The 21,360-nt window shown below is 51.8% G+C and overlaps 1 protein-coding gene across 9 annotated transcripts in view; it reads left to right on the top strand.

Moving 5' to 3' along the window:
- The window catches only part of FRMPD2 (FERM and PDZ domain containing 2), a 116,677-nt gene that overhangs the window by 76,078 nt on the left and 19,239 nt on the right, over positions 1-21,360 (top strand). For 8 of the 9 annotated variants that reach the window (XR_011382573.1, XM_070058098.1, XM_070058100.1 and 5 more), the window contains 9 exons: positions 1,961-2,046; positions 3,727-3,819; positions 5,821-5,928; positions 6,007-6,123; positions 9,582-9,787; positions 14,027-14,131; positions 17,983-18,076; positions 18,897-18,982; positions 20,731-20,878. Coding sequence is in view for 8 of the 9 variants with exons in the window: in XM_070058098.1 (XP_069914199.1) it covers positions 1,961-2,046; positions 3,727-3,819; positions 5,821-5,928; positions 6,007-6,123; positions 9,582-9,787; positions 14,027-14,131; positions 17,983-18,076; positions 18,897-18,982; positions 20,731-20,878 (1,043 nt within the window). In the remaining variant the exon portion in view is untranslated. The remainder of the gene's footprint in view (positions 1-1,960; positions 2,047-3,726; positions 3,820-5,820; positions 5,929-6,006; positions 6,124-9,581; positions 9,788-14,026; positions 14,132-17,982; positions 18,077-18,896; positions 18,983-20,730; positions 20,879-21,360) is intronic. The other variant, XM_070058099.1, reaches the window with a different exon arrangement.

The raw sequence follows: 21,360 nt of genomic DNA, 5'->3' as shown, positions 1-21,360 counted from the left end.
TACTGGCTGGGACCATGAAGGATCTCAGCGGGTGCTGGAGTAGTCTGCTCACAGGCCTGGCCCCTTGGTGAGGGGGACTGGGATGCAGGTTGCCCTGGGGCCCTCTCCCTCCCTGTGTGGTATCAAGTCCTCTCCATGCAGCACCTCCAGTGAGGCTCCATGTGGCAGCTGAGGGCTTCAGGCTGCCAGTCCTTTTCGGTTTGGGCTTGAAGCTGGCACAACCTCGCTTCTGCCATCCCCTGGGTACACACAGTGCCATTTCAGCACAGATCTGAAGGAGGCAGAAATCAACTCCCCTCCCCCCTTTTTAAGATTTATTTATTTGAGAGGCAGAGTTACAGAGAGGCAGAGGGCAGAGAGAGAGAGAGATCGATCTTCCATCCTCTGGTTCACTCCCCAAATCGCTGCAACAGCCGGGGCTGGGCCAATCCAAAGCCAGGAGCCAGGAGCTTCTTCCAGGTCTCCCACGAAGGTGCAGGGACCTAAGGACTTGGGCCATCTTCCACTGCTTTCCCAGGCCATAGCAGAGAGCTGGATTGGAAGTGGACTTGAACTGGAGCCCATATGGGATGCCAGCATTGGAGGGGGCAACTTTATTCACTACACAACAGCACTGCCCTGCCCGACTTCCAACTTCCCAGAAGCTGACCACCTGCTTTCCTAAGCACAGCCAAAGGGTGGCTCCTCTGCACCACTGGCTCCATTGAGGGTGCCTTCAGTGCCCCCACCCCCCGACATGCACCTGCTTCTGTCCCTCCGTGCCTTTCACCCTGAGCTGCTGCTGCTGCTTCTTCTTCTTCTTCTTCTTCTTCTTCTTCTTCTTCTTTTTAAGAAAAGGCTTTATTTGAAAGGTGGAGTTACATCCATTGCTTGGTGCCCCAAGTAGTTACAACAGCTAGGGCTCGGCCAGGACAAAACCAGAATCCTGGAACTCCCTCCTGGTCTCCAGTGCGGGTGCAGAGGTTCAAGTACTCAGGCCTCTGCTGTCTTCCCATGAGTGTGAGCAGGGAGCTGGATTAGAAGCAGAGCAGCTGAGACTCTAACCAGTGCTCATATGGGATGCTGACATTGCTGACGGCAGCTTTACCCACTGTGCCATAGCGCCAGCACTGTATTCAAACATTTTTGAGACAATGTGGTAACACAGTTGGGTGATAAGGACAACTGAGTCTGTTCAGGGGGTTTGCCATCCTGGAGGTCCAGACCCGGCTTTGGTGGAGGCCCCGAGCACCCACTACTTTGCTTGTGTTCTGGCTTCTTGCTCCCTCTCCTTTGCTCACTGTGGAAGGCAGCTTATCCCTGTGTGGATCTAACCTGAGGGTAGACAGGGGGCCCTCTCGATTCTCCCAGAGCCTAGAACATTCTTTGTGTACTAGACTGCTGCCCATTCAGCCAAATGCAGTTGAATGCCTGCAGGAAAAGTTCTTGGTATTGGCGTGCAGGATGGAGGGTGGGGGGCGGTGTCCCTACGCTAACGGCTACAAGGATCCAGCAGAGAAGTGACAGGTGTGCACATGGCAGGAGGGGTGCTGGACTGTGCCAGGCTCCTTCCCAGGGCTCTGGGCTACAAACAAGAGCAAACATCAGAATGCAAGGACATTATAAGCACCGGGGCTTGACACTGATGACCTGGCCTTGGTGCCCTCACAGACCTGGGCAATGGGGATTTTGTGTCCCGGTCACAGCTGGGGACATGGAGTTCTGTGAGTGGCCACACAGCCCACCGCAGTGGACAGGGGGAGGCTCATCCAAGGTCTGTGTGGCTGCAGAGTCCCCTCTGAGACCCCAAGGTTTGCCTGTGCATCCTGATCCCTAGAGCAGCCCCTGATAGGGTCCCCCTGTGGATGTGCCCAGCGATGGAGACCGAGTTTGTCTCTTCCAGGCCACCGTCCACACTCAGACATGCCTAGACGTTGCCTTCAGGGGGCGCCTGACCTAACCTTGTGGCCTTTCCCTGCAGCCTCTGCCATGGCCCGGAGCTGCCGCAGGATGCCCGATTCATTCAGAAGCCAGCGACTTTTGATCGTCTCCTGGGGCTGAGCAGGGGTATGGGACGCGCCATGGCGGGGTCGGGGTATTGACGGGTGACCCTGCTTCAAGCTGCTTCCTGAATCATCCTAGCCATCTTTTTCACTCTTTACAGTTATTTTCAAAACTACTACACTTGGGAAGAGCTCTCCCAGCCCCACTTGGCGTTGTCTGTGTGCGTGGATCTGACACGCGTGAGCTTTGGCGAATGCGTTCCCAGTGCCCTGGTGCAGGAGGAGGAGTGGCCGCTGTGGAGCAGAGCGCGCCACCCCTTAGCTCTGCTGCTTCCTGTGGGCCCTGAGTCTCAGCCCCTGCGCTCACCAGGAAATGCACTCTGGGTGGACCTGGTCCCCCTCTGCCATCCCTCCTCCTGCAGGTTCCCAGTTGAATGCAAAGACAGAGAGAACCCATAACAAAGGCCACTGTTTTTGTTTTTAAAGATTTATTTATTTATTTAAAAGGGAGAGAGAGAGAGAGAGAGAGAGAGAGGTCTTCCATCTGTTGGTTCACTCCCCAAATGTCTGCATAGGCCAGAGCTGGGCCGATCTGAAGCCAGGAGCTTCTTTCAGGTGTTGCACATGGGTGCAGCCCTTGGGCCATCTTCCACCACTTTTGCAGGCCCACTAGCAGGGAGCCGGGTCAGAAGTGGAGCAGCTGGGACTCGAACCAGCTCCAATATTTATCCCTAATGGGCATGGAGCCTGGGACTGGACCAGGACAGCACCAGGCAACTCCACGCTGTCAGCTGCCTGCCGGGTTCCACTGCAGTCCCTGGGGAGGAGGGACAGGGGACAACTGGGTCTTCCCTTGAGGGCTCGTCCCTTGGTCACTGTGACAAACTTCCCCAGGACTCCAGCTCACAGGAAGTGGATTTGGGATTCTGCTTCGGGTGTCCCCCAAGCTCCGCGCTGAGGGAAGGCCCTTAGGACGTCCAGGGTTGGGCCGCCAGCCCCATCCCAGTCGGGCTGTGTCTCCATTTTGGTTGTCACTTCTGGCAGCTGCACCTCTGCTCATCTTCTGTCTTTTTCTGAGGCCGGTACAGAAGACATCTATCCGTAGTCACTGACAACATGCCCCACGGTCCCGCTACCCTGGCCCCTGGCGCCTGTAGGGCAGCAGTGAATGACACTGACCCAGCAGATGCGTGGCAAACAGAATTGAAAGATACATTCATTGTGGTGTAAATGATTTTTGGAATCCACAACAGAGGAGGGGTCTTCAAGGAGTTTATGGAGAATGTATATTATGAGAAAATACTGCATGGATAGCCAATTTCACTTTTGCACCAAAATAAACTTAACATCGAATTTCATTTTGCCAGAAGCTTTTTGAATGTCCTCCTCTGTGCTCGGCATTCTATTCCCAGCGTTGTTGGAAGATGAAACGTGAGCTCCCCTTGCTTTCAGGTGTGTGCGTGCATGAGTGTGCATGCAGGCGTGTGTTGCACATGGGGCACACATGTGTGCATGTTTGCACTTGTGTGCATGTGCACGTACATGCATGTGTGCATGCATGTGCTTGCACATGGGTGCATGTGTGTATGCTTGCACATGCATGTACATGTGTGCATGAGTGTGCATATGCATGTATGTGAGGTGCACATGTGTGTATGTGTGATGCTGTTCGCTCCTTTTGTCTCCATATCCACCCTATACTTTGAGGGAAAAGCTCACCACGGTGCTGTGCTTCCCCCTCTAGGGTCACAAAATAACTGGAGAGAGAGCTTTGCAGCTGAAGCCGGTCGAGAAGTCGTGCGTGTGACCCTGAGGCGCGATCCACTCCGTGGTTTCGGTAAGGGGACTCCCAGGAGGTGAGGCCCAGCTTGTCCCCCTGGGCAGGGGTGGGGGCTGCTTTTCCACTTTCACGTTTCTCATCCCTCCCCTGCCCTGCTCTCCCAATTTGCCCTTTCCAGCCATTGCTTGTGCTTTCCCCTCCCTTTAAGTGTTTAGAAAGAGCATTGAGACCCGGGGGTGCTTCCCTTGTAGGACTGATACCATTTTGGGGTGCATCTAAGCACAAGGTAGAAAAAGATTTATTTTCCCAATACCACATGACAAAGTTTGGTTTTTAAAAATTTATTTTACATATGTGAAAGGCAGAGGGACAAAGAGAGAGGGAAGGAGGGAAGGTGGAAAGGGGAGAGAGAGAGAGACAGAGAGAGAGAGAGAAAGGTCTTCCTTTTTCCGTTGGTTTACCCCCTAAGTGGCCGCTACGGCCGGCGCCCTGCAGCCAGCGTGCTGCGCCGATCCGAAGCCAAGAGTCAGGTGCTTCTCCTGGCCTCCCATGCGGGTGCAGGTCCCAAGGACCTGGACCATCCTCCACTGCACTCCAGGGCCACAGCAGAGAGCTGGACTGGAAGAGGAGCTGCTGCGCTGATCTGAAGCCAGGAGCCAGGTGCTTCCTCCTGGTCTCCCATGCAGGTGCAGGTCCCAAGGACCTGGACCATCCTCCACTGCACTCCCTGGCCACAGCAGAGAGCTGGACTGGAAGAGGAGCTGCGCTGATCCGATGGCAGGAGCCAGGTACTTTTCCTGGTCTCCCATGGGGTGCAGGGGCCCAAGCACTTGGGCCATCCTCCACTGCACTCCCGGGCCACAGCAGAGAGCTGGACTGGAAGAGGAGCAACTGGGACAGAATCCGGCGCCCCAACCGGGACTAGAACCCTGGGTGCTGACACCGCAGGCGGAAGATTAGCCTAGTGAGCCACAGCGCCGGCCTCCCCAAATAGTTTCAATGGCCAGGACTGAGCCAGGCCGAAGCCAGGAGCCTGGAACTCCCTCTGGGTCTCCCACGTGGGCGGCAGGGGCTCAAGTCCTTGGGCCATCACTGCTGCCTTCCCTCCCTCATTAGCAGGAGCTGGATCAGAAGTGGAGTGGCCAGAATGGAACCCGTGCTTCACTGTAGGAGGCCGGCATCACAGGCTGAAGGCAGTGGCTTCACTCACTGACACACCACGCTGGCCCCACCTTTCATATAGAGAGCACTTCGGAAAGCCTATGGAAAAATAAACTTTAAAAAGTTTATTTTGGTGCCAAAAATTCTGAAATCCCTGCCCAGTGTTCCTAGGCACCTTCGTGTATAGCTTTTTAGTGGCAGGTGGAAATGGTCTGACCAGGTTTTAAGATTCTTAAAACCACTTATGAAACAAAATACAAGATAGGGGGTTGATTCAAAGTCATCTCTTTCGGGACCAGCATTGTGTCATTGTGGGTTAAGCTGCCTCACAGCTCAGAGAGGTTAGGTTGTTTGCTTGAGCTCACACAGCGACTCAGAGGCATTTCTGACGTTTGCCCCGTGCTCTGCTGGTCTTCAGAGCTCCTTTGCACTCCACCAAGACACAATAGAGAAGAGGGGTTGCTCCCCCTTAGTGTGTGCAGCCCACCAGTGTGCCCTGGTTTTGCTCCAGGAGATAATCAGAGCCAGGACAGAGACGACTTAAACAAAACGCTTATGTTTCTCTACTTGCAAGGCAGAGTGACAGAGCTGGTGGCAGGGAGAGAGAGAGAGAAAAGAAATCTCACATCTGCTGTTCACTCCCCAAATGGCTGCAATGACTAGGGGTGGGCCTGGCTGAAGCCAGGAGCCTGGGCCTCCATCCAGGTCTCCCATGCAGGTGCAGGTGCCCAAGCGCTTGGGCCACCTTCTGCTGCTCTCCCAGGCACATTAGCAGGGAGCTGGACCAGAAGCGGAGCAGCCAGGACTTGAACCAGCACCCAAGCAAACAGCCTAATCTCTCTGGGCTGTGAAATCATCAAGGGTCATCTCACCATGCCGTGCTGTTTTGGGCCGCAGGTTTCGTCATTAAGGAGGGAGAAGACATGGGCCACGCCAACCCTGGCATTTTTGTATCTGCTATTATCCCAGGGGGACCAGCAGAAAAAGCAAAAACGATCAAACCAGGTACGCATTCTCCAGCTGCCAGAGATGCTGCTCCATCTGCCTTCCTCGCTGGGCTATTGACGTGATTCACTTTTCCAGGGGGGCAGATACTGGCCTTGAATCGCATCCATCTGCAGGGTTTCACGTTCAACATGGCGGTTAGAATGATTCAGAATTCTCCCGACACCATCGAATTGATCATCTCTCAGTGTAAAGGTACGTCTTTCCCCGCGGGCTGGAGCCGAAGCGCCGCTCCGGTCTTTAGGAGTTCATTCATGGGCCGCTGGGTCTGTAAGTGGGCGGAGATCTTTTGTATCGCTCGCTCTCCTTGTGGTAGTTGACAACCTACCGGCACGAATCACCGCACTGTGCAACTGCAGGGGCGGGAGACGCTCTGTAGTCCCAAGTCCCCCTGAAAGGCGACATCTACTCTCATTGTTTCTTAGCTTGGCCGATTACACCCAGTGTGCGCTGTTCCGCCCACTCTCCTTGTGAGACAGGGGATGGCGTTCTGATGGACACTGAAGCCTTGATTGAAAGTGGCTGCTCCAGGGCCTCTGCATAGCCTGGGCTTAGGGGCGGCCACTGCTTCAGTAGCTGGGAGTGTGACAGGGAAGTGATTTTCGAGGTACATTTGCAGAGCTGGCCTGCTGTTCCTACTTGGGGTATGTGTGTGTGTGTGTGTGTGTGTGTGTGTGTGACAGAACAACCAAAGGACAAAGGTTTTACTTGTTTAAGATGCATTTCTGCATCTTTTCACTAAGACGGCGAGAACAATAGCGTATGTCAAAGAACAGTATCTGTAGGTTTCTCTGGGGCAGGTCGGGGAGTTTGACGGGCTCAAGGAGAGAAGGCTGACCTCCTCCCTCACTGGTCAGCAATGACCATTGCTGCTGTGCGTTTGGATGACCTTGTAGGTTCACCACAGACGCTCTGCAAGTTCAGGGTCGTGGGCTGCGTCTTCCCATTCCAGGGACGTGGTGCGGTTTTTCCCTTACGTGGTAAAGTGCTTTGCCTCACGCCGGCCTGAGATGCTGCCTGTGCATTTGCCTTGCCTGCTAAAGACCATGCATACTCCCTTGATTGTGTACATTCTCATTAGGGGCCTTTCCAGGGCTTCATAGCTGTCTCGTCCCAGAAGCCATGGTGGAGGGTGGGAAGTGACCATGCTGGGACCTCAGCCATGTGCCTTTCATCCTGTGGTCGTAGCTGCCCCCGGGGCTGGCCCTAGCAGGTCCGCAGTGCCCCCCTCTCCCCCCCACCCCAGCTCGCTGTCTCCGAAAGATTTCACTGCATTGTCACTCTTCTTCCCAGGGTTTTTCAGCAGCCCCTGCCTTTTCCTCCACGTTCTCCCCTCGAGGAGCATTTAAACCACCCCTTTTGTTGCCAGGAAACACAATGCAGCCGATCAGTTCAGCACAGGTCAGGTTCACCTGCTGTGAGGGGGGAGGGGCTGCTTCAGAACCGGCCCCTGGTAGTGGGCGTCCAGTGTCCACTTGGGAGGCTGGGTCTCTGTAGGCACAGACTTGGCCACCACAAATTTCTCTCTGGTCAGGCTGCAGTTGAGGGAGCCAGGCTAGACAGAAGGTCAGAGGCTAGACAGATAACATGCCATCATGGTCTAGGATAAACCGAGTCTCACTTGCCCCACAGAAGTCTCCTAGCTAACTAAGATTTCTGTTAGGCCGGGCGCAAGTTGCACAACCTGAGTTGTCAATTTAATTCTCAGTCCCATCTTCTCTCTCATGGATGATGTGGAAGAAAACGAGCAGATGCTTGCAATATTGCCAAAAGTAGACACTCGAATTAAGTGATCAGGATGCGGCACCAGGAAGCAGTGACCTCTCCAGTTCCTTCTGACTCCTTTACATTTGAGTAACTTGAAATCAAATGTAGTCAACGTGTGAGCTTCTACACTTCCCTGAGCACCAATGAATTTGTATCAAAGCAGTAAATCTACCTTGTCTTCGAGGTCCTATTATGTACTAAGCTTGCTTTATCTATTTATGCATCTATCATCTATCTGTACTTTTATCGCTCTCATGTACTTAAAACCTCTCAGCCTCACAGACTCTGCAATATTCACGTTGCTATTTGCATTAGTCGGATTTTTCTGACATAAAGAATATATCTGGGAGTGGATGCTTAGGGAAGGAGGATTATTCCAGCTTCCAGTTTTAGAGGCTCACACTTCAAGAATGGGGAGCCCCACCCCCGATGAGGATGATGGGTGCTGGAATGTAGGCTGAGGGAGGCTTGTCTGGCTAGCCAGCAAGCAGAGAGAGAGAGAGAACAGCTGGGCCAAACTCAGCTCATATCACCAACCTTCTCATGACACCATCATCCAAAGGTGTCCATAGCCCCAACACCTAAAGACCTCCCTGTAAGCCCATGTCTCAGATGTCATAAATAAATCAAATCTCCATCCTTAAGTAATTAACCATTAGCACAAGACTTTGGGGATCAAACCCCCAATGCGTGGGCTCTTGGGGACATCCAAACTATTGCCCAGAACGTAACATTATTATCTCCATTCCAGATATAAGAACATTGAAAACCAGAATGTTATGTATCTTGCCCAGGGTTTCACCTGCTGATTCCCAACCTCATGTCTTTTCTCTGTCCAGATCCATTCTCAGACACGGGTGAAGCGGGCATCAGCGGCCCAGTCAAAACCTATAGTCTGGATATTACAGGTTCCCCCAAAGAACCTGACACACTGATCACAGATGTGCTTGGTGGGGACTGTGAGAGGGAGCATTGCCATGTACTTGTGACAGTATTCGTGGTGAGCTGCTTAATCATTTTGATTCAGATCTCTCTGGTTTGAATGGCAGTAACATTTTCCTTGTGGGTCTGATAAGAAGAACTGTCGTCTGTCTATCTACCAAGTCTATTTTCATCTGTCTATCTATCACCCATATATGATCATCTATATCAATTATCTATGTATCATCTATCATCTCTATAGATTATCTACATATCACCTACATATTATCTACATATCTAACATCTGTGTATCTATGTATGTATCTGTCTGTCTGTATCATCATGCCAAACACATGGCAAGAGCTTACTAAGGGAGAGCCAGAATTATTCACTCTCCACGGCCCTGAGCTTTCTCAGTTGGATCACACCAGCTCCATTTAGGTTCCTAAATCACACCCTGGGTCCTCATTTTCTCTATGGCAAATGCAGCATCCTTCCATGAGATGTTAAAGTCACATCATTCTGGGGCCAGCGCTGTGGAGTAGCAGGTGAAGCTGCCGCCTGCAGTGCCGGCATCCCTTATAGGCTTTGCCTTGACATCTGACTGCTCCACTTCCGATCCAGCTCTCTGCTATGGCCTGGGAAAGCAGTAGAGGATGGCCCAAGTCCTTGGGCTCCTGCACCTGCATGAGAGACCCAGAGGAAGCTCCTGGCTCCTGGCTCCGGATCGGCACAGCTCCAGCTGTTATGGCCAATTGGGGAATGAACCGACAGATGGAAGACTTCTCTCTCTGCCTCTCCTTCTCTCTCTGTGTTACTCTGACTTTCAAATAAATAATAGACACATCATTCCTAGTGGTGTAAAAGGTCTTTCTGTCACTGGAGAAAAACTCTGTGCCCCTCCTGGAGAAGCCACCAAGATGCCAGCCCCTCCAAGCTGTTGACTTCTGGGCTTGTTTTCACAGGTGTTTGCAGAAATACCCCCGGCGAAGAAAAGAATAGCACAGCTGATTCTGCCATCTTTTCTACAGACTTCCTGAGCAACGGGCACCAGGGACGGTTGCCGTCACACTCACGAGATCAGACCAGAAATGTTGGCGAACTGGAAATAGCGCAGGTGCAGAGTTCCATGTCCAGGCTGGGGTCTCAGCTCTCATCTCTGCCAGTGAAGGTAGTCATCCCCTTGGCTGTCTTCCTAGAAGCTGGAGGAGAGAAGAGGTTGTGGGGCCCAGCAGCCCAGCTCCCAGGTCCTTCCTTGCTCTCTGTGTGCAGTGTCTGCTGGCAGGGTTGCTCACCTGCTTGGCCCTCAACTTGCTCAGCTGTAACTTTACGGAAGTGAATGCCTGCATTGCGTGGTTGCTAGGAAGAAGATAAAGAAGAAAAGGGAGAACTCCTCGCAGTGTCTGGGTCACAGGGCCCATATAGGAGTCTCCAGAATCCTTAGTCACTGCATAACCCGTATCCCTGGGGGCTCTGTTCCAAGACCCTCGAATGAATGCCTAAAAAACTCAGATAATACCCAACCCTATGTACACCTTCTATTTCCTGTACATACGTGGTTATGAGCAAGTTTAATTTATAAATTAAATACAGTAAGAGTTCAACAATAACAACTAGTAAAACATAGCAGTGACAACAATATAATGAACCTTATGAACCATTTCCTTCTGGAATTTTCCATTGAATACTTTTGCACTGTTGTTGACTGTGGATAACTGAAGCTGTGGCTAAGGGGAGACTACTGTAATTACAGTTGTTTCTGGCACTGAAACCTGTGGAGACTGAGGCCTGGGCAATGAAGCATCTTGTATTCTTGGCCTCTGTGGGTCCTCCTGCCATCTCAGTGGTTTTGCTCTTGACCAGCACTCTATGGAGGAAGAAGATCAAGTCTGGCCTTGGTGTGCTGAGGACCATGTGCTTTGTTCAGCCCCAGCTCAGCTGTCCCCCGGCTGTCCCCTTGGGTACCAGGTGGGACTGTCTCTCTTGGTGCCTCCTATCAGGGAGTCTTTGCCACAGAACAGCATCGTGGGCCACCCCCTCCTCCTGACCCTCAGCCCCGGGCTGGGAGAAGCTCTCACTGTTTCAGCTGCTTCTGACTTGTTCCCCTAAAGGCTGCCAGTGCCCTTGAACACAGGCTCTGCATAGATTCTTCTCCCTCATCCAGGTTGAGCACCTTCTTATTCCAGCTGGGACTGTGGTTGACACAGGCAAGCTCTCCCACCCCTCTGAAATTCATCTCTCTTTTTCTTTTCTTGTGATTGGAAGATTGATGCCTGTCTACAGAGCCATGGTGATGATAATGCTATGCTTGGGTAGAATTGGAAAAATATCCTTTCCTTTCAGTCACTCTGGGCTCCTTGGCTGGGGGGGCCTGGAACAAAAGGCAGATTAACAAGAGAAAAGCGTACACATTGGTTGATGTGTGTCATGTGAACTTTGATAAGGAACTGAAGACCTGAAGAAACAGTTCCACCTGAGTGTGACTTACAGTAGGTTTGACGCCCAATGGGAAATCGTGGAGACATGTGATAGGACAGACTGTGAGCAAGCTGGGGACACTGAGCAGGGCCTGTTTGTCCAGAGTCCCTTCTGGGTCCCTTGTGTGCAGGGATTTGGATGTTCCTGTCCTCCAGGTTCAGGAAAGACATCTCTCACCTGATGAGAGGGTCTGGTGCTCAGCTTTAGGGGGAGATCAGAAAATCCTTCCTAGACTTCTGATCGGCTCCAGGGGAGGAGGGCAGTAGAAGTTCAGAGAGTCCTTCCAGAACATTCTGCTTCTCAAGTCCCCCCTCCCCTTGAAATACTCAACAGACCAAGGTGTCCTGCTCTTTTGAGTCATTCTGCCCTGAACTCCATCACCTGGTATGCCATAGGGTTCTATGGATGTTTGTTCCTTCCTGTTGGCCAAGGCAATCACTCAGACAGGGCCTGCCAGGAAGAACTGGACTCAGGGCTTGGCATGAGTCATGATACTAGCTGACACCTACCGAGTATTAACTTTGGGCTCAGGCTTTGTCCAGATCACTTTGTGCATTGTTGAGGTGAATTCGTTCTGAGAGGAGGAGCGCAGTGGGGACAAGAGGCACAGAGTCACCACACAGACTCCGGGAGCTGGGTGAAAGCAGGCCAGAGGCGAGCAGCCCGCAGACTCATTTATTTTAGTTGGTACAGCAGCTTATATAGCCAAGGCAGCCAATCCAGTCAAGGGGCACTCTATGCCCTAACCAATCACAGCCTGTTGCCAGGCAGGCTCCATTGCCATGTGGTTTCCAAAGCCATCCAATCGCAGCCTGTTGCCAGGCAGGCTCCATTGCCAGATGGGTTTCGAAGCCATTCCTGAGTAACTGATGCTCACTTGCCAGCGGCCATCTTGGCATGGCCTTCTCATTCCACCACAGTGTGTGATATCTCTGAATGCTTCATGACAGTCCTATGAGATAATTGCTATCATCAACCTGTTTTGTAAGCAGGATGACTGAGGCACTGAGAAGAAAGGACCATGCCAAGATCTCTTAGGGCGTGGGCAGCAGAGCTGGCACTGGACTCCAAGGAGTTGGACTCCAGAATGGAAACCTTCACTCCTGAGCTGCTCTTTGGAGTGGCCCCTTGGGCAAGAAGTAGGGCAGAGAGGGCCTGATCCAGACTGGGGCCTCTGTTGCTGCGAGCCTGTGAAGGATTTCTGGGAGGCTGTTGAAAGGAGGGATGGTGTTCTGAGGCCACAGTTGAGCCCAGCACAGGCTGTGGGACCTGTGCCATCTGGCTTCTGTGGGTCATTTGGCCAACTTTGTGTCCAGGTCAACTTCTATGGCCTGCTTGAGTTTGGACTCTCACTTTGAGTCTTCCATTCTTTGAATTTCCATGTCCAGACAAGACATCCTGCCAGATCAAAGACAGTGGGGTCTCTGAAATACTGGGGCTCTGTCTGCTGCTACAACCAACTCTTTGGAGCCCTTTGTGTTGGACTGGTGATTTTCCAGTTTCCTTCAGCTTGCTTAGTTTCCTCTGTATTCATAGGATTTTCCAACATGGTGGCCAGGTAACACTAAGCAGAGGGGAAGAAGACTGGGAATATCATGGCTCCATCTTCTGGGTGCAGTGACCAGTGGAACATGAGCAGGACCGGGCATGCTCTGTCTGGAAGCAATGGTCAGCCCAGTTCAGCATATCCTCGGCTTCTTCCTTCCCTGCCCATTACTTGTTGAGACACCATTCACTGACATCTGGGTTCACATTCTGGTTCTTCCCCTTCTTGGTGCATCTCTGATCTTCTGGGTGGTAACGTGCACTTTACCACATTCACTCTTACTATTACGGTGGTTATTGGTTAGTTGGTTGGGGATCTCCATGTCGAAAGTCTCTCTTCTGCAAGAGAGTAGCTCAACTTGGGCAGGTCTGTTTTATCACTGCCAACTCCTCAGCAAACTGCACAGTGCCATGTCTTCATTCATTTTCTGCTATGTTATATGCATTTCTACATGTTATAATGGCATACCACAGCCTGGGTGGATTCGAAGCAATAGGAGTTGAGTTGACCTCTGGTTCTGGAGGCTGGAGAGTTGAAGATCAAAGGACAATATCGAGTGAGAGCCCTCCTGCTATGTCAGAACATGGCGAGAGGGTAACCCATCCCTGTGATAACTACAGTCTGAATCCATGCCCGAGGGAAGTGTCCCCATGACCCACACACTCTTTCGAGGTTCTACCTCTCGATGGCATCCCAGTGGCAGTTACATTTCAACATGAGTTTAGAGAAGATCTTGAAACCATAGCAACCTGAGATGTAACAGGTGCACAGCCAATGTTGTTGTATGATTGGGTGAATGAATGAGCACGTTGTCCATGGGCACGCTCATAGCACCAAGCAGAGTGCTTGACACGTGGCAGATAATTTTCCTCTCTGCCCCTCCCCAAAGGGCTCAATCATTGTAGGTGAAGACCCAGTACAGCCACCCTTGCTAGAAATGACCAAAAGTCCTCCTAATGTTTTCTTCCACCTCAATCAACTGTGCATGCTATACCCAGCATGCCATCACTTGGCAGTCAGAGGAGAAGCTACCAGAAAGTACCTGGGTGGCTTCAGTCCTAACATGGGTGTCTGCACCGTGCGTGGAAATAAAACCCACATTTATGGAATCCTTGAGCTGGGCACTTGGCAGTCACACACTAGGAGGGAATCTCTCACAGCAGTTCTCTGGGTCGGGAAGCTGAGGCTGCAGAGACGTGGAGACTTGTCCAAGGCCACAGGGGGAGGGACTGATAAAGCTGAGGGTGCTCCTGGTGGCCCAGCCTGGGAGCTAGGTGTGGTGCTGTTTGCTTGCTCCGTGTAGCAGGGGAGAACTAAGGGGTGCCATCTACTGGAATAGGGTGGAGAGCCTCATGCCTTCTTTATTTCTGTGTGTGTCTGGGGCAGGGTGCCGGTTCCTCTCGTTCTCCATCACCTTCAGAAACGAGTGCTGGTGGAATCTACTTCGTGGAGCTGGTGAAAGAAGATGGGACCCTTGGATTCAGCGTGACTGTAAGACTTGCTAGGAGGAAAGAGTTGGAAGATGCCCATGCGGAGCCTTGGTGGGCATCCCGCTCTGCCAGCATGCTCATTGTAGACAAGGGGTACCCAGGAAGTGGAGGACCCAGGCAAGTCAGTGGGACCTGTTGTGGGATCATCGCACTGGGAGACCCAGGGCAACGTTGGGCTGAGCAGGCGCAGGTGCAAGAGAACCCAAGCCATGTGAGGAGACAAGAGTGTGGGTGGAGTCTCTGCACAGTAAGAAGGCAGCAGCCTGTGGCATCGGGGACATCAGCCCACAGCAAATGGGGTAATCCAAAAATTCCAGACGCCAAGACCAGCACTTTGCTTTCGCTCTCCGAGCTCTGTGTGGTAGACCGCTGGTGGGGAAGATTGCCTGTGTCGCTGTGATTGCTCAAGGGTTTATGGGAATAGCACAACTCCAAGGTCAGACGTTGGAAGGTATTGCTTTTTTTTTTTTTAAAGATTTATTTATTTATTTGAAAGAGTTACAGAGAGGCAGAGGGAGAGAGAGAGAGAGAGTGAGATATCTTCCATTCACTGATTCACTCCCCAGATGGCCACAATGGCTGGAGCTGTGCTGATCTGAAGCAAGTAGCTGAGTTTCTTCCAGATCTCCCACGTGGGTGCAGGGGCCCAAGGACCTGGGGCTCTTCCACTGCTTTCCCAGGCCATAGCAGAGAGCTGGATTGGAAGTGGAGCAGCTGGGACTAGAACTAGCGCCCATATGGGATGCTGGCACTGCATCCCATGGTGGCTTTACCTGCTATGCCACAGCATTGGCCCTGGTGTTGCTTTTTTTTTTTTTTTAAGATTTATTTATTTATTTGAAAGTTGGAGTTACAGAGAGAGAAGGAGAGGCAGAGAGAGAGAGAGAGAGAGAGGGAGAGAGAGAGAGAGTTCTTCCATCCTCTGGTTCACTCCCCAATTGGCCACAATGGCCAGAGCTGCGCTGATCTGAAGCCAGGAGCCAGGAGCTTCTTCCAGGTCTCTCATGTGGGTGCAGGGGCTCAAGCACTTGGGCCATCTTCCACTGCTTTCCCAGGCCATAGCAGAGAGCTGGATTGGAAGTGGAGCAGCCGGGTCTCGAACCGGTGCCCATATGGGATGCCGGTGCTTCAGGCCAGGATGTGAACCCGCTGCGCCACAGTGCTGGTCCCCGGTGTTGCTTTTTATAACTGAGCATTGAAAGTTAACCTTGAGGTCCTTGAATGGGTCTAGACTTTAGACATGTCATTGTTGCATTCAATTGTTGAGTGGAAACACAATGGGTTTCCTAGCAGGGAAGGAAATGCCATGAACAAAGAAAACCTCCAAAGGAAACCCGAGAGAGGAGTGAGTGAGTCGCTCCTTGCTCTCCTACCTGATGGTGTTCTTACGCAGGGATTCCTGGATCGCCGCACCATCGGCCTGCCATGAACCTGTCATCAGTAGATGATTTTAAGGAAGCAAGTAAGAAACAGACAGATAAGGCTCATGAGTCCACGTGAACAGTCTGGTACCAAGTATGGTCAATTTATTCTTGGCTTGGGATAACGATCCGATCAGACACCAAACATAGCAATCTCTCGTCTGAAAAACTTGCTAAGTGTGGGATTATTCATGTGTAGATTATTCATATACTGAGAGGAGGTTGGTGATTTCCTTTGGCTGGCAAGAAACTGTGATTTTCCTTGGGGGAATTGAGTTTCAAAAATAATTCTTGAAACGGCTTGTTCAAATCCAAATGGCCATTAAAGGAACAAAAGCACTAAAACCCAGGAAAAGCTGGAAGACTCCACAAATGAGGTTGAAATGAAAATTTTTAACTTTATATCCATGCGCTTGGCCAAATATAACCGATGGAATGCAAAGACAGGGCGCTCTTACACAAAGCTTGGAGAAGTGTGAGCAATTAAATGAGTATTCACATTCGGTTAGGCGGTGCCATCTGCTAACGTCCATTACAATGAAGCACATGCTTGGCCTTGGCCCACAGAAATACAGGGGTCCTTCCGACAGTCCACAGAAAATGGCATTTAAATGGAAATTTACTTTGGTCCCAAAAAACAGTTGAAATCCATGCATATGAAGGGTCTTTGGAAAGTTCATGGCAAATGCATATCATGAAAAACCATAGCTTGATTTCAGTTTTTTAAACAAAATAAACATCTTTAAATTTCATTTTTCTACCAACCTTTTTTTTTTTTAAAAAAAAGATGTATTTTATTTACTTGAAAAGTAGAGTTAGAGAGAGAGGGAGAGACAGAGAGAGAAAGAGATCTTTCATCCGCAGCTTCACCCCCTCCCCCAATAAATATATGTAAATACACACCCATACATAGCCAGAAATATGGTGGCCTGTTATTTGGTACATAGATATTTATAACTGCTATCTTTGCCATGTTACAACCCTTACATATTAATATTCCCCTTTACCCTCATTTTATGATGTCTGCCTTGAACTCCATGTTATATGGAGTTATATAAACACACATGTGTGTATATATGGAGTTATATAAACACCTTTCTGGGACCAGTGCCATGGTGCAGTAGGTTAATCCTCCGCCTGCGGTGCTGGCAACCCATGTGGGTGCCAGTTCTAGTCCCGGCTGCTCCTCTCTCAATCCAGCTCTCTGCTATGGCCTGGGAAAGCAGTGGAAGATGGCCTAAGTCCTTGGGTCCCTGCACCCAGATGGGAGACCCCAAAGAAGCTCCTGGCTCCTGGCTTTGGATCGGCACAGTTCCAGCTGTTGCAGCCATTTGGGGAGTGAACCAACGGAGGGAAGACCTTTCTCTCTGTCTCTCCCTCTCACTGTCTGTAACACTACCTCTCAAATAAATAAATAAAATCTTTAAAAAAAGAGCACGCCCTTGCTTTTTCTGTTTGTTTTTCCCTGGCTTATAGCTAATTCTCAAACTTTTCCCCAAAATAAAGAAATTCACTTTCACGGACAAAGAAATCCACAGGCTTCAGGGTCACTCGGTTGCTGGCTTGGGTGCCCATCTTGAAGCTTAGCCAGCCTTTTCTTTAGCCTTCTCTAGGGGATGTCGTGAGCACAGAGAGACGTGTGGAAGGAGCTGTGGATACACACCCGGTTCTGAGCAGTTGTCAGTGTGTTACCTGTGCTGGGGTTGGGTGGTGGTGGCAGACATGAGTAAAGAGGCGAGCATTCGTGAAGGAGGAGGTTCAAAGAGACCACAGAAATGAAATGGTGCCATTGGTGTGCAAATCTGTCTATAGGGTGTATGCATGCACACGGTAAATTGGAAGAAAAACATAGTTGGATCTTGATCCACGGCGATAAAGGAAGTGAGCTGTGACTCCATTTTGTGACTGATATAGTCATCTCTCAGATCTGCAGGGGGTTAGGACTCTCGTGGGCACCCAAATCTTCTGATGCTCAAGCGCCTTATATAAAGTGGCAGTCTTTGCACAGAACCTGCAGGGTCCTCCTGTACACGTTAAATCATCTTTAGATGACTGTCGAAACCTAAAACAACGCCAGTGCTATGTACGCGTTTGTGGTACTGTATTGCTTGGGGGATAATGATGAGAAGGGAAGTGTGTGTGTGTTCATTTTAAAAGATGTGTTCCATCTGCGGTCGTTTGAATCCACAGACGGAGCACCTGCAGAGCCCGAGGGCGGATCGGGTTGTCACACTCCGCGTACACACCCAACTTCACGGCTCAGCAGAGAACAGTCTAAACAAATGAATACAGATGCATCAGACAGAGATGGCACATCGGCACAGCCGATGGATGGGGGAGGCTCCTTAGCCAGGAAGGTTGGAGAGCGGCCCCCTCCTTGCCCGGGAGGGAGCAAACAGGTGGTGAATTTTTCCTTTTGTGTTCCCCCTAGGGTGGCGTTAACACAAGTGCACTCTACGGAGGCATCTACGTGAAATCCATCATTCCCGGGGGACCTGCTGACAAGGAAGGGCAGATCCTGCAGGGTGAGGCTGACGTGGTGGTGCGCGTGCTGGCGGGGAGCTCCGTGCAAAGACCCTGGACCGGGGGTGGGTCCTCCGACCCACAGCCTCTGACCTTGCCCCGCCCCTCACTCTACACTTCAGGTCCGATGTGGGTGACAGTCCTTTGGGAAGCATAAGGTGATAGGGAGAGAGAAGGTGAGAGATGCAAAAGACGCTCGAGTGTTCCTGTTTGGCCTTCATGGGACAGAGTCTTGCTTTCCTTAGAACGCAGAGCTGGCATTGGGTCCCCGTCTGTGGAGGGCGTGCATGCTGGCGAGTCTTCTCTCTGCCCTGCCTCCTGTCTCACTGCTCAGAAGGATGGCTTTTTACTGTTCTCCTAAACGGTCCTATTTGAGCCCAAAACGATACCTGAGATTTCTCATATATCTCTGTTTCCTCTGAAATTCCAGTGTCCTGATCTTTTTTTGAAATTAAAAAAAAATCCCTAGAGATATAAATATTACCCCACAACAACTTGAAAATACTTTCAAAAAAACATTTCACGGGAAAACAGGAGGAAGGCTCCGTTTGACCAGTGCTGGTTCAACCACACTGTGAGCCAATAATAGAAAGGCTTTGATAGCATCAGTCTGATGTCTGTCTCAGGAGGCAGGGAGCATGCTCGGAGAGGTGGCCGCCTTCAGGCTCAGGCCGGCCGCTGCTAACTCTGCAGGGACACCTGCACCTCTGTGTCCTGCCCCCTTTCCTCCAGGCCACCCAGAGGGTGCTGGGCAGGGTGCTGTCCACAGGGTCCTTCCTGCAGCCCCACAAGCTCAAGACTTAACACGCATCCGCTTCCCAGGTGACCGGCTCCTGCAGGTGGATGGCGTGAGTCTGTGTGGCCTCACCCACAAGCAGGCTGTGCAGTGCCTCAAGGGCCCTGGCCAGGTGAGTGTTCCCTTCCTTCTAGAGCTTTCCAGAACATCAGAATCTACAGGTGCGCCAGGTGGGAGGAGGCAACGTTTCTTCTCTGTTTTATTCCCTTTCTCTTCTTCCTCTTCTTTTGCTTTCCTGTGGGAATGGGAAATGCAGGAGGCATCACCCAGATGTTTCCAAGCAGAAAGCCTCACCCCCTATAAATAGCCTTGACGAGCCTGCTTGTTGCCTGCCTAGATCCCGGAATCAGACAGCAGAACAGAGCTGAGAGACGGAGACGGTGACGTCTCCAGCCCGGCCCTGGTGGCGCCCCCCACACCCTGCTCCAGCCCAGCCGATCAGAGTGTCCATCTGCTCTCAGGCCCTTTCACCTCCCTGCCTCTGGCCACGGTGACCCTCATCCCACCCCGCCAGCTCATGCTGTTCCCCATCACCCTGAGTTTCCACCTGCTAGGGCCTGGGTGGGCTTTCCTGGGATTCTTTTTATCTCAATGGTATAGAGATCCGGGATGCCAGAGGCATCCACCCATTGTATACTGTGTCCCCTGTGGTGCCCACCCAGGCATGTCTGCACGCTGCGTGTGGTCCTCTATCTGAGCGTGAGAGCCTTTAATCGCCCCAGTGTCCTGAGCCACAGAGCTGGCATCACCCCCTCTTGCTAACCCAGCAGTCAGCAGAGACAGCAGGAGTGACGGAGGGCGCTTCCAGCCAAGGTCAGGTTCTGGCCTCCTTTGGCTTCCTCCGTTTGCAGTGGAGATTGCTTTTATGCGTGGCCTTGATTGACAGGCCTTGAGAACAGTTCTTCAGACCTTTGCTGATGAACTTGGTTCGGGAGGGCCCTGGCATGACCTGCTGGCGGCGATGACAAGTAGGGATTGTCACTCCAGTCTCAGGCCTGGTGCTGACTGACAATGGCGGCAGAAGGCAGGAGGCTGGGCCAAGTCTTCTGCAGGGAAGCCTGGTGTTTCTGAAAAGCTTCCAGGTGACATCTGGCCGCTGGTTCTGGAAACACGCGTTGAGTGACAAGGGCACCCAGCGTAGTGGGGAAGAAGGGCGGGGCATCAAAGCAGAGAGGGAGGAGGAGGTGGACTGGCAATAGGCCTGGGATGCTGTGCTATGGGCATGGGTTATGGATGATGCAAAACATTGGAGGTTTTTCCTCAAGGGTGCGGCATGTCCAGTGTCTGCATCAGACCAGTCCATTGGCAGCCACGGTGGGGTGGGCCAACAGAGGTGGGGACAGTGTGGTCCAGTAAACCAAGTTACCTGGAGCTTGCTGTGGTCCTGCTGGGCACTGGGAGAGGGAACCTGTTTCTACTGGGAAGCTTGCAAGCTTAGACACCAGATGGGTCCTGGCAGGGCAGAGCGGGGAGAGCTGGACCCATCTGTGGGTGGCCCCTGGGAGGCCAATGGGGGAGAGGTTCTGTGTTCCCAGGGACAAATGCGAGGGGAAGAATGTTTTAGTGAGAACCAGGAGGAGGAGAAGCGATGGGGAGTGAGGGGAGCAGAGGAGGCTGGCACTGCCTGTGCCGAACTGGGGGTACATGTGTTCCCTCCAGGTGCACGTGTGCAAGACAAGTGCCAGTAAAAACTCTGGATCCCAACACACAGGAGAATCTGGAGATTTCGCTTTGAGATTCAAATGAAGCAGCTTCCTGGAAGCCTCAGAGACTCAGGAAGCATTTGCAGGGTGGCGTGGAGGGCGTGCCTCCTGCCTGCCATCTGCAATGTGAACTGAGTCTGTGCACCCTTCCTTCTAGGTGGCCAGCCTGGTCTTAGAGAGAAGAAGTGCCAGGCCCGCACAGCAGTGTCCTTCTGCTAATGACCGAACGGGAGATGGACAGGCGGCTGTTTCCTTGGTAACAGCCATGCCTGGCAGGCCCGCGAGCTGTGTCTCGGTGACAGATGGTGAGGAGAGAGAATTGATGTTACTGTTGTCATGTCATCACATGCTGCTTTTAAATTGTCAAGTCAAAAGGGAAAGGCAGGAAGCCTTCCTCTGGGTACCCCCAACCCCCCAAAAAACAACAACAAACTGAGCAGTGGCGACCACCATGGGGCTGGCTTTCAGCTGCGGTGGGAGCCAGTCTAATGGGCTGTGTCTCTGCAAGACAGATGCATCGTCCTCAAAGGCTGACTGGTGCCCTTCTGCCCCTAGGCCTGTCTCGGCCCTCTTAGCAGCTGCTGGAATATGACTGTTTCTGCTAAGTGTTCTGCTAAGTGTTCAGGGGTGAAATTGAAGAGAGAGGACGTGCATTTTCTGACCCTTTTGGCTCTACATTCCAGCTAAGGGCACGGATGGGGCAGGCTGCGAGGTGGAAGACGGGCCAGGCATCTTGACTTGCTCTCAGCATCACCTTGCAAAGCAAACCCATGGTCAGTTGAGGGGG

Source organism: Oryctolagus cuniculus, chromosome 15, assembly GCF_964237555.1.
Source record: "Oryctolagus cuniculus chromosome 15, mOryCun1.1, whole genome shotgun sequence".
Classification (NCBI taxonomy): Eukaryota; Metazoa; Chordata; class Mammalia; order Lagomorpha; family Leporidae; genus Oryctolagus; species Oryctolagus cuniculus.
Note: the sequence above shows the minus strand (reverse complement) of the source record. Positions and strands in the feature narration are given on the sequence as shown.